This window comes from Pseudophryne corroboree, assembly GCF_028390025.1.
Source record: "Pseudophryne corroboree isolate aPseCor3 chromosome 3 unlocalized genomic scaffold, aPseCor3.hap2 SUPER_3_unloc_18, whole genome shotgun sequence".
In the NCBI taxonomy this organism is placed as follows: domain Eukaryota; kingdom Metazoa; phylum Chordata; class Amphibia; order Anura; family Myobatrachidae; genus Pseudophryne; species Pseudophryne corroboree.
In genome coordinates this window covers 304,238-316,968 of record NW_026967506.1, presented here as the reverse complement: position 1 = coordinate 316,968, position 12,731 = coordinate 304,238, and the positions used below count along the sequence as shown (strand labels likewise).

Genomic DNA, 12,731 nt, shown 5'->3' with positions numbered 1-12,731 from the left:
GTGGGATACAGGTAGACTCACCCCACTTCCAGGATCGATCAATACGTTAGCGAACGCTGAGTGGATCCAGACGCTACTAGTGTACACTGCCGCTCCGGTACTTTTTAGTGGACACAGACGCTCAGTGAACGTTAGTGCATGCAGACGCTCCTGTCTGCGACTCAGTCTCTTAGCGGTAATGCTTAGTGTATACAGACGCAGCGGCCTATGCTGCGACCGAGACCCCTCGTGGTAGCGTCTGAGATGGAAGTGAGGTCATGAGTTCATGGAAGGGAGACACACGGAAACTGGTCATGAACTGGGGGGAGGGGTGGCCAGGAGAGCGCCTGACTCCCCCTGCTGACATAAACTCCAGGGATCGCGGCCTCAACCTAGTCCTGGCACCTATGATCCCTAAAGCATAGCGCTGGAGCACTTAAGAGTGGCGGCGCGTCAGCCACTGTTTGTGGTCTCCTCCAATACAGTGTGGTTGTGTCCGGAATCCCCTAGTAAGTGGAACCGATGCCTTACCTTCTCCCCATACTCTGGATACAGCCTGGCAACGTCTGCTGGACCTGCTAGTATATACGACACAGACGCCCGTCGAGACAGCACTTGTACCGTGGGTAAGCGTTGTTGCGACCCGGCGGGGAGTTGTTGGAGCGACTCTTTCCAATATGCGTGTAAGACGCTGTTAGGAAATATCACTCAGAAAACATAGTAAGACTATAAAAATAAAATAAGAAAGCTTAGGGCAGCCAAACACAGCAGCCCTGTGACCATGGTCCGGCTGCTGCAGCACCAAACAAAAAACTGATTTGACTGAATCAGTGGGCGGGATTATATGGACGAGCCTGGTGCATTCTGGGAGGCCAGAAAGCTTGTGATCGTTTGGTGCCAATCCGCTGTCGCTCCATCATATCCCAATGTTATCCTGTGGATAACCTGTGGACCCTGCCGGAGAAATGCCTGAGTCTCGCTCCCACCGACCCCACCTCCGGGGTGTGCAGTCCACCGTCATGCAGAGGACTTTGGTGTACCTGAAGCAGGTTTCTCTACACACAGGGGAGGGCAGACAGAGTTTCAACCCCAAGGATGGCAAGAGAGACACAGAGATTGGAGCCAACCCACACACAGCGGCCTTTAGGTAAAAGGTGATCCCCTACCAGCGCTGACTATGTCCCATAATAGGTTACACAGTCATTTTGCAGCCCCCCCCCCCCCCCCTTTCTACAACCCCCTGGTACCGTGAGAGATAGCTGGAGTTGCTGTGAAGGGATTTGCTCTTCCTGGACAGCGCTGCGCAGGCAGGAAAATGGTGCTGAACGCTGCTGGGTCCACTCTGAGGAAAAGCACCGCCCCCAAAATGGCGCTGTCTTCCCGCTCTTCACAAGGATTATACTGCCTGAGGATTTATGCTGGCTGAGATCCACAGACCCCGACAGACTTTCTGACCAGTGCAGGGTTTAGGCGCCTCCTCACAGCGCCGCACAGTGTGCCTCTGAGCTCCGGAGCGCGGTTAATACCGTGCTCCCTACCCTGTTGCCGCCATTTTCACACTCGCCCCCCGCTTGCTAGGGGGGGTCGGTGACTCACTCGCCACTGATCTTTGGCTCTGTAAGGGGGTGGCGGCATGCTGCTGGGGTGAGCGATCCCCTGTGGCGGGGAACGATCTATCCCCTCAGGAGCTCAGTGTCCTGTCAGCGGAGATAGTGGCTCAGACCCCGCAGGGCAGACACTACTCCCCCCCTCAGTCCCACGAAGCAGGGAGGCTGTTGCCAGCAGCCTCCCTGCAAAATAATAAACTCTAAAATAAACTCACTAGAGAAACCCTATAGAGCTCCCCTAGCTGTGACCGGCTCCTCCAGACACATTATCTAAACTGAGTCTGGTAGGAGGGGCATAGAGGGAGGAGCCAGCCCACACTCTCAAACTCTTAAAGTGCCAACGGCTCCAGGTGGACCCATCTATACTCCATGGTACTAATGTGGACCACAGCATCCTCTAGGACACAGGTTCTCAAACTCGGTCCTCAGGACCCCACACAGTGCATGTTTTGCAGGTCTCCTCACAGAATCACAAGTGAAATAATTAGCTCCACCTGTGGACCTTTTAAAATGTGTCAGTGAGTAATTAAATACACCTGTGCATTTGCTGGGTTACCTGCAAAACATGCACTGTGTGGGGTCCTGAGGACCGAGTTTGAGAACCCCTGCTCTAGGACATAAGAGAAACATTAATGTCTGGTTTTATTGACGGAGGTGAAACAGTATAATATCAGTGTATAAAACACACAGCTCCTCTACAGATCATATAGTGACAGTCACTTTGGTATATTGGGGAGACACTAAATCCAACCTACCTGATCCTCCTGTGGGGTCCTGTGATTCTCCTCTGTACAGTCCTGGGAATACAGAGGACGGGGACATCTCTCTGGGGTATCTCTGTTACTGGGCCCATCTGTAGGAGACACACAGTGACTGAGTACAGTGTATATATGTGATTATCAGGTGATGTGTGTATATAGGGGGCCCCCATACCTGCTCTCCCCTGTACAATACATGACAGTCTCCTCTTACCCAGTGATGTGAGGTGCCGGTGATTCTCCATCATCACGTCCTTATACAGACCCCTGTGTTCCTCTATATACTCCCCCTCCTGCATGGAGACATAGACAGTGACATCCTGACACCTTATAGGAACCTGACACACACAGTGATACAGTCATCACCCAGACACGTCCCCTGGTGAAACTGTATAATGTCCCATTCCCAGCAGTCACCTCTCCAGTCATCACCCAGACACGTCCCCCTGTGTTACTGTATAATACCCCATTCCCAGCAGTCACCTCTCCAGTCATCACCCAGACACATCCCCTGGTGTTACTGTATAATGTCCCATTCCCAGCAGTCACCTCTCCAGTCATCACCCAGACACATCCCCTGGTGTTACTGTATAATGTCCCATTCCCGGCAGTCACCTCTCCAGTCACCACCCAGACATGTCCCCCGGTGTTACTGTATAATGCCCCATTCCCGGCAGTCACCTCTCCAGTCATCACCCAGACACATCCCCTGGTGTTACTGTATAATGCCCCATTCCCAGCAGTCACCTCTCCAGTCATCACCCAGACACATCCCCTGGTGTTACTGTATAATGTCCCATTCCCAGCAGTCACCTCTCCAGTCATCACCCAGACACATCCCCTGGTGTTACTGTATAATGTCCCATTCCCAGCAGTCACCTCTCCAGTCATCACCCAGACACGTCCCCTGGTGTTACTGTATAATGTCCCATTCCCAGCAGTCACCTCTCCAGTTATCACCCAGACACGTCCCCTGGTGTTACTGTATAATGTCCCATTCACGGCAGTCACCTCTCCAGTCATCACCCAGACACATCCCCTGGTGTTACTGTATAATGTCCCATTCCCAGCAGTCACCTCTCCAGTCATCACCCAGACACATCCCCTGGTGTTACTGTATAATGTCCCATTCCCAGCAGTCACCTCTCCAGTTATCACCCAGACACGTCCCCTGGTGTTACTGTATAATGTCCCATTCCCGGCAGTCACCTCTCCAGTCATCACCCAGACACATCCCCTGGTGTTACTGTATAATGTCCCATTCCCAGCAGTCACCTCTCCAGTCATCACCCAGACACATCCCCTGGTGTTACTGTATAATGTCCCATTCCCAGCAGTCACATCTCCAGTAATCACCCAGACACGTCCCCCGGTGTTACTGTATAATGTCCCATTCCCAGCAGACACCTCTCCAGTCATCACACAGACACATCCCCTGGTGTTACTGTATAATGTCCCATTCCCAGCAGTCACCTCTCCAGTCATCACCCAGAAACATCCCCTAGTGTTACTGTATAATGCCCCATTCCCAGCAGTCACCTCTCCAGTCATCACCCAGACACGTCCCCTGGTGTTACTGTATAATGCCCCATTCCCAGCAGTCACCTCTCCAGTCATCACCCAGAAACATCCCCTAGTGTTACTGTATAATGCCCCATTCCCAGCAGTCACCTCTCCAGTCATCACCCAGACACATCCCCTGGTGTTACTGTATAATGTCCCATTCCCGGCAGTCACATCTCCAGTCATCACCCAGACACATCCCCCGGTGTTACTGTATAATGCCCCATTCCCAGCAGTCACCTCTCCAGTCATCACCCAGACACGTCCCCTGGTGTTACTGTATAATGCCCCATTCCAAAATATCACCTCTCCAGTCATCACCCAGACACATCCCCTGGTGTTACTGTATAATGTCCCATTCCCAGCAGTCACCTCTCCAGTCATCACCCAGACACATCCCCCGGTGTTACTGTATAATGCCCCATTCCCAGCAGTCACCTCTCCAGTCATCACCCAGACACGTCCCCCGGTGTTAATGTATAATGTCCCATTCCCAGCAGACACCTCTCCAGTCATCACACAGACACATCCCCTGGTGTTACTGTATAATGTCCCATTCCCAGCAGTCACCTCTCCAGTCATCACCCAGACACATCCACTGGTGTTACTGTATAATGTCCCATTCCCAACAGTCACCTCTCCAGTCATCACCCAGACACATCCCCTGGTGTTACTGTATAATGTCTTATTCCCGGCAGTCACATCTCCAGTCATCACCCAGACACATCCCCCGGTGTTACTGTATAATGCCCCATTCCCAGCAGTCACCTCTCCAGTCATCACCCAGACACGTCCCCTGGTGTTACTGTATAATGCCCCATTCCAAACTATCACCTCTCCAGTCATCACCCAGACACATCCCCTGGTGTTACTGTATAATGCCCCATTCTCAGCAGTCACCTCTCCAGTCATCACCCAGACACGTCCCCTGGTGTTACTGTATAATGCCCCATTCCAAACTATCACCTCTCCAGTCATCACCCAGACACATCCCCCGGTGTTACTGTATAATGCCCCATTCCCAGCAGTCACCTCTCCAGTCATCACCCAGACACGTCCCCTGGTGTTACTGTATAATGCCCCATTCCAAACTATCACCTCTCCAGTCATCACCCAGACACATCCCCTGGTGTTACTGTATAATGTCCCATTCCCAGCAGTCACCTCTCCAGTCATCACCCAGACACATCCCCTGGTGTTAATGTATAATGTCCCATTCTCAGCAGTCACCTCCCCAGTCATCATCCAGACACATCCCCCGGTGTTACTGTATAATACCCCATTCCCAGCAGTCACTTCTCCAGTCATCACCCAGACACGTCCCCTGGTGTTACTGTATAATGTCCCATTCCCAGCAGTCACCTCTCCAGTCATCACCCAGACACATCCCCTGGTGTTACTGTATAATGTCCCATTCCCAGCAGTCACCTCTCCAGTCATCACCCAGACACATCCCCCGGTGTTACTTTATAATGTCCCATTCCCAGCAGTCACCACTCCAGTCATCACCCAGACACATCCCCCGGTGTTACTGTACAATGCCCCATTCCCTGCAGTCACCTCTCCAGTCATCACCCAGACACATCCCCTGGTGTTACTGTATAATGTCCCATTCCCAGCAGTCACCTCTCCAGTCATCACCCAGACACGTCCCCTGGTGTTACTGTATAATGTCCCATTCCCAGCAGTCACCTCTCCAGTCATCACCCAGACACATCCCCCGGTGTTACTGTATAATGCCCCATTCCCAGCAGTCACCTCTCCAGTCATCACCCAGTCACATCCCCCGGTATTACTGTATAATGCCCCATTCCCAGCAGTCACCTCTCCAGTCATCACCCAGACACATCCCCTGGTGTTACTGTATAATGTCCCATTCCCAGCAGTCACCTCTCCAGTCATCACCCAGAAACATCCCCCAGTGTTACTGTATAATGTCCCATTCCCAGCAGTCACCTCTCCAGTCATCACCCAGACACATCCCCTGTGTTACTGTATAATGCCCCATTCCCAGCAGTCACATCTCCAGTCATCACCCAGACACATCCCCTGGTGTTACTGTATAATGCCCCATTCCCAGCAGTCACCTCTCCAGTCATCACCCAGACACATCCCCTGGTGTTACTGTATAATGCCCCATTCCCAGCAGTCACCTCTCCAGTCATCACCCAGACACGTCCCCTGGTGTTACTGTATAATGTCCCATTCCCAGCAGTCACCCCTCCAGTCATCACCCAGACACTTCCCCTGGTGTTACTGTATAATGCCCCATTCCCAGCAGTCACCTCTCCAGTCATCACCCAGACACATCCCCTGGTGTTACTGTATAATGTCCCATTCCCAACAGTCACCTCCCCAATCATCACCAGGACACGTCCCCCAGTGTTACTGTATGTCGTCCCATTTCCAGCAGTCACCTCTCCAGTCATCACCCAGACACGTCCCCCGATGTTACTGTATAATGTCCCATTCCCAGCAGTCACCTCTCCAGTCATCACCCATACACATCCCCCGGTGTTACTGCATAATGCCCCATTCCCAGCAGTCACCTCTCCAGTCATCACCCAGACACGTCCCCTGGTGTTACTGTATAATGTCCCATTCCCAGCAGTCACCTCTCCAGTCATCACCCAGACACATCCCCTGGTGTTACTGTATAATGTCCCATTCCCAGCAGTCACCTCTCCAGTCATCACCCAGACACGTCCCCTGGTGTTACTGTATAATGTCCCATTCCCAGCAGTCACCTCTGCAGTCATCACCCAGACATCCCCTGGTGTTACTGTATAATGTCCCATTCCCAGCAGTCACCTCTCCAGTCATCACCCAGACACATCCCCCGGTGTTACTGTATGTCCCATTCCCAGCAGTCACCTTTCCAGTCATCACCCAGACATGTCCCCTAGTGTTACTGTATAATGTCCCATTCCCAGCAGTCACCTCTCCAGTCATCACCCAGAAACATCCCCCAGTGTTACTGTATAATGTCCCATTCCCAGCAGTCACCTCTCCAGTCATCACCCAGACACATCCCCTGTGTTACTGTATAATGTCCCATTCCCAGCAGTCACCTCTCCAGTCATCACCCAGACACGTCCCCTGGTGTTACTGTATAATGTCCCATTCCCAGCAGTCACCTCTGCAGTCATCACCCAGACACATCCCCCGGTGTTACTGTATGCCCCATTCCCAGCAGTCACCTCTCCAGTCATCACCCAGACACATCCCCTGGTGTTACTGTATAATGTCCCATTCCCAGCAGTCACCTCTCCAGTCATCACCCAGAAACATCCCCCAGTGTTACTGTATAATGTCCCATTCCCAGCAGTCACCTCTCCAGTCATCACCCAGACACATCCCCTGTGTTACTGTATAATGCCCCATTACCAGCAGTCACATCTCCAGTCATCACCCAGACACATCCCCTGGTGTTACTGTATAATGCCCCATTCCCAGCAGTCACCCCTCCAGTCATCACCCAGACACTTCCCCTGGTGTTACTGTATAATGCCCCATTCCCAGCAGTCACCTCTCCAGTCATCACCCAGACACATCCCCTGGTGTTACTGTATAATGTCCCATTCCCAACAGTCACCTCCCCAATCATCACCAGGACACGTCCCCCAGTGTTACTGTATAATGTCCCATTTCCAGCAGTCACCTCTCCAGTCATCACCAAGACACATCCCCCGGTGTTACTGTATAATGCCCCATTCCCAGCAGTCACCTCTCCAGTCATCACCCAGACACGTCCCCCGGTGTTACTGTATAATGTCCCATTCCCAGCAGTCACCTCTCCAGTCATCACCCAGACACATCCCCCGGTGTTACTGTATAATGCCCCATTCCCAGCAGTCACCTCTCCAGTCATCACCCAGACACGTCCCCCGGTGTTACTGTATAATGTCCCATTCCCAGCAGTCACCTCTCCAGTCATCACCCAGACACGTCCCCCGATGTTACTGTATAATGTCCCATTCCCAGCAGTCACCTCTCCAGTCATCACCCATACACATCCCCCGGTGTTACTGCATAATGCCCCATTCCCAGCAGTCACCTCTCCAGTCATCACCCAGACACGTCCCCTGGTGTTACTGTATAATGTCCCATTCCCAGCAGTCACCTCTGCAGTCATCACCCAGACATCCCCTGGTGTTACTGTATAATGTCCCATTCCCAGCAGTCACCTCTCCAGTCATCACCCAGACACATCCCCCGGTGTTACTGTATGTCCCATTCCCAGCAGTCACCTTTCCAGTCATCACCCAGACATGTCCCCTGGTGTTACTGTATAATGCCCCATTCCCAGCAGTCACCTCTCCAGTCATCACCCAGACACGTCCCCTGGTGTTACTGTATAATGCCCCATTCCCAGCAGTCACCTCTCCAGTCATCACCCAGACACGTCCCCTGGTGTTACTGTATAATGCCCCATTCCCGGCAGTCACCTCTCCAGTCATCACCCAGACACGTCCCCTGGTGTTACTATATAATGTCACATTCCCAGCAGTCACCTCTCCAGTCATCACCCAGACACCTCCCCAGGTGTTACTGTATAATGCCCCATTCCCAGCAGTCACCTCTCCAGTCAGCAGCTGAATGATCTTGTTGGTGAGTTCCAGGATCTTCTGGTCATTGTGCCTCTCATGTATCAGTGAGTGAGGTGGAGGCACCGTGATGGGGCTCTGGGTCCTGCTCAGTCTTCTTGACACACGGGAACGTCTGCTGGGTGTCTCACACTCACCGGATGTCTTCTTCACTACTGTGTAATTCTGTGTACATGAGAGACATTGCATATCACTGCATACACTCGCAGGTCCCCTCACCTCCCCAGTCATGTCCCTGTTTTATTACTATAGATAAGAGGATTTTGGTACTTACCGATAAATCCATTTCTCTGAATCCACTCGGGGACACTGGAACAGTCTTATACAGTAGGGGAGTGAAGCCTGCAACCGGAGGTGTGGCACAATCTAAAAATTAGCATTGTCTGCACAGCCGGCTCCTCCCCCTTCACGCTCCTCATCCCTCAGTTTGAAAAATTTGACTGAGAGAATAGGACATGATACTAGAGCCCATGGCGAGGAACCGAACCGTACAACACAGCAAACAGCATCCAATAACTCTTTTAATAGAAAAACTGTTTGCATGAACTGTTTTAAACAAGAACTTTGAACACAGCAGGTTGACAGCACCGAGGCGAGCGTCCAGTGTCCCCGAGTGGATTCAGAGAAATGGATTTATCGGTAAGTACCAAAATCCTCTTTTCTCTTTCATCCACTAGGGGACACTGGAACAGTCTTATACAGTAGGGGACGTCCCAAAGTTATCTCCCAGGGAGGAAGTGCTGTAAAACCATGTTGCCGCTCTGCAAAGTTGAGTAGTGGAAGCACCTCTGGCAGCCGCCCATGAGGCACTCACTGATCTGGTGGTATGAGCACCAGTCTGACCCGGAACCTGCTTACCACAGGAATATAAGCGTGTCGAATGTCAAGTCTAATCCATCTAGACCACAGGTTATCAAACTCGGTCCTCAGGACCCCACACAGTGCATGTTTTGCAGGTCTCCTCACAGAATCACAAGTGAAATAATTAGCTCCACCTGTGGACCTTTTAAAATGGGTCAGTGAGTAATTAATACACCTGTGCACTTGCTGGGTTACCTGCAAAACATGTACTGTGTGGGGTCCTGAGGACCGAGTTTGAGAACCCCTGATCTAGACAAAAAAACTGCTTAGATGCTGGCCAAGCCGTCTCTGGACCATCGGACAAATGGTCCGACCTTCTGAAGGACAACGTAACTTGTACGTATATTCGTAAAGCTCGAATATAAACATCCAAAGACATGACCCCATCTACGAATCCCTGAAAAGATGGGACCACAATCGGCTGGTTTACGTGAAACCCTGAAACGACCTTAGGAAGGAAATCTACTCTTGTACGGAGTTCTGCCCTATACTCATGGAAAATGTAAAAAGGACTCTAACATGATAAGGCTCCAAAGTCGGAAACCCTTCTGGCCGAAGCCAAGGCAAGTAATAACGTGACCTTCCAAGAGAGATATTTCAGGTCTGTTCTTTCCAACGGCTCAAAAGTTGGTGATCTCAACAATTCCAACACCAAATTTAAGCCCCACGGCGTAGCGGGAGGACGGAAAGGAGGTTGTATCCTCAGAACCCCCTGTAAAAAGGTTTGAACCTCCTCTAAGGATGCTAACCGCTATAGAAATAGGATGGAGAGAGCCGAAAAACTTGAACCTTCAAAGAACCTAGTCTTAGTCCTCCATCTAGACCAGCTTGAAGAAAAAGTAGAAGTTTGGTAAGTGGAAGTTCGTCGAATTCCACCCATGTTTTTTCCTGACACCAGTCCATGTACTTCTTCCAAATTCTCTAGTAATGCGAGGCTGTAACCGGCTTCCTAGCAGCAATCATCGTAGGAATAGCCGTTCATGATATCCCTCTGTTTCTTAAGTTCGGGTTTCAATAGCCACCCCGTTAAACACAGCCTGTTCAGGTCTGGGTGTAGGAACGGTCCCTGAGATAGCAGGTCCTCTCTCTGAGGTAACCGCCAAGGATCTTCTGCTAGTAACTCCCGTAAGTCTGAGTACCAACTCATGCGGGGCCAATCTGGTGCAATCAGAATTGCCCACACTCGTTCTCGTTTCACCCTCTTCAGAACCCTGGGTATGAGTGGGAAAGGTGGAAAAACGTAAACCCTCCTGTAACACCAAGGAAGTGTCAATGCGTCCACTCCTTCTGTTGCTGGATCCCTTGTACTGGAAACATATCCGGGCAGCTGATGGTTGTGCCGAGACGCCATTAGGTCCACCCATCTCCTCACCACCATGTCGAAAATCTGTGGATGTAGGCACCACTCTCCCGTATGCATATCCTGGCAACTGACATAATCTGCTTCCCAGTTCTCCACACCTGGAATGAACACTGCCGAAAGGATGATGTTTCGCCTTTCTGCCGACAACAGGATCTTTGTGGCTACCTTTAATGCCATCCTGCTCTTTGTTCCTCCTTGACGGTTTATGTAAGCCGTCGTCGTGACGTTGTACGACTGTATCTGTAAGTGTTGACCCATGACTAGGTCTTCGGCTATGAAAAGCGCATTGTAAACCGCTCTCAGTTCGAGAATGTTTATGGGTAGGCTGCTTCCTGTAACGTCCATCCTTTATGTCCATGGATACTATGAACTCTCCTTGTTCCAAACCTGCAATAGCTGACTGGATTTACTCCATCCTCAATCTGCAAACCGTTAGGAATTTGTTCCTCTAGGACGGCACCCCAACCTCTCAGACTGGCATCCGTTGTCAGGATCCTCCAATCCCAAATGCCAAATCTCTTGCCTGCTGCGAGATTCTTGTGCAACGACCACCAAATCAAGAAGGTTCGTATGCGTGGTGGAAGTGGGATTCTTCGATGTAGAAGCCAGTGCGAACCTGCTGCCTGAGCAATGAGGTTCATCTGGAATGGTCGGGAATGAAGTCTGCCGTACTGGAGAGCTTCAAACGACGCCACCATCTTCCCGAGAAGTTGCCCACAGAGGTGTAGAGAAACCTTCTGTGTCCTTAGTACCTGGTAGGATACTCTCAATTATACCGTGTCCAAGAGGAGACCGACAAATTGAATATGTTGAGTTGGCATGAGGTTGGATTTTTGGAAGTTCACAATCCACCCATGTTTCTGAGATGAAGCCTTGATCAGTAGATCGTCTAGATAAGGTATGATCGTGACCCCTAACTATCTCAATCCTGCCACCATTATTGGTATGATCTTTGTAAAGATTCTTGGGGCTATTGATAGACCGAATGGCAGGGCCCTGAATTGGTAGTGATCCTTCACCAGTGCAAATCTTAAGTAAGCCTGGTGAGTGGTCCAAATCGGGATATGAAGGTATTTTGCACTACCAAAAGATTTGAATAGAATCCCATTCCTCTTTGAGGATCCGGGACTGGCCACATAACCCTTTGTATGCAGGAGTCTTTGAATTTGCCGCCTGTAATGCTCCTGCTCGCTACGGGCACCTAGGCCCTCGCGCTGTAAAGAAACGGACTGTGTGGACGTTTTTGAAACTGTATCTTGTAACCCTGGGAAATATCTTGTTGACCCAGACGTCTGGTGAGGTTTTGGCCCAGGCGTCCCGAACATCTTTCAACTCTGCGCCCACCAAGGGGAACCCCGGGTGAGCAGGGAGACCGTCATGCCACGGGTTTGTCAGCAGGTTTGTCCTGCTTTCTGTGTCGACTGTGAACGACCTCTACCTCTCGAGTAAGGAGGAGGAAGAAAGGTAGATTTCACTGCAGTTGTCTGCGAAATCCACTTGTCTAACTCAGGACCAAATAACATCTAACCCCCAAATGGAATAGCCTCTATTCCTGGGAACGGAGTCCACTCGCCAGTCTCTGAGCCATAAAATTCCTCTAGCCGAAATGGCCGAAACCGAGATGCGGGACGCTATTTTACTAGCGTCCTTTGAAGCCTGTCACATATAAGTCGCTGATTCTCGAAAATGCTCCGCTGAGAATTCTTCTCCAGGCTACTTTCTTACGCCCAGCCCATGCGACAATGTGCTGCTACAAAATCAGTTTTTAATGCAGTGTCTACCTTGCGACATGACATATCCCTTAAGGCGGTCACACTAGGTATATGTGACATTGTCTTCTCCACAATGGGCGGCACCTTCCCCTTAGCCATTACACTCCTTGATAAAGGATAATTAACTTCAAACCTCCTTGGCACTTGAAAGCGTTTATCAGGTTGCTTCCAAGCTTTCGACATCTAGTCTGGAGAGTTTGAGGAATAGGGAACACTACTGG

At 50.9% G+C, this 12,731-nt stretch overlaps 2 protein-coding genes across 2 annotated transcripts in view; one reads left to right on the top strand and one right to left on the bottom strand.

Annotated features, from left to right (window-relative positions):
- LOC134983565 (lactase/phlorizin hydrolase-like) overlaps positions 1-12,731 on the top strand; it is a 744,668-nt gene that overhangs the window by 476,655 nt on the left and 255,282 nt on the right. The gene's annotated exons all lie outside the window — the stretch shown is intronic.
- The window catches only part of LOC134983560 (oocyte zinc finger protein XlCOF6-like), a 75,977-nt gene that overhangs the window by 24,713 nt on the left and 38,533 nt on the right, over positions 1-12,731 (bottom strand). The window contains exons 3-5 of the mRNA XM_063949215.1: positions 8,488-8,679; positions 2,559-2,637; positions 2,342-2,439 (exon numbers count right to left, since the gene is read on the bottom strand). Of these exons, the coding sequence (XP_063805285.1) occupies positions 2,342-2,439; positions 2,559-2,637; positions 8,488-8,679 (369 nt within the window). The remainder of the gene's footprint in view (positions 1-2,341; positions 2,440-2,558; positions 2,638-8,487; positions 8,680-12,731) is intronic.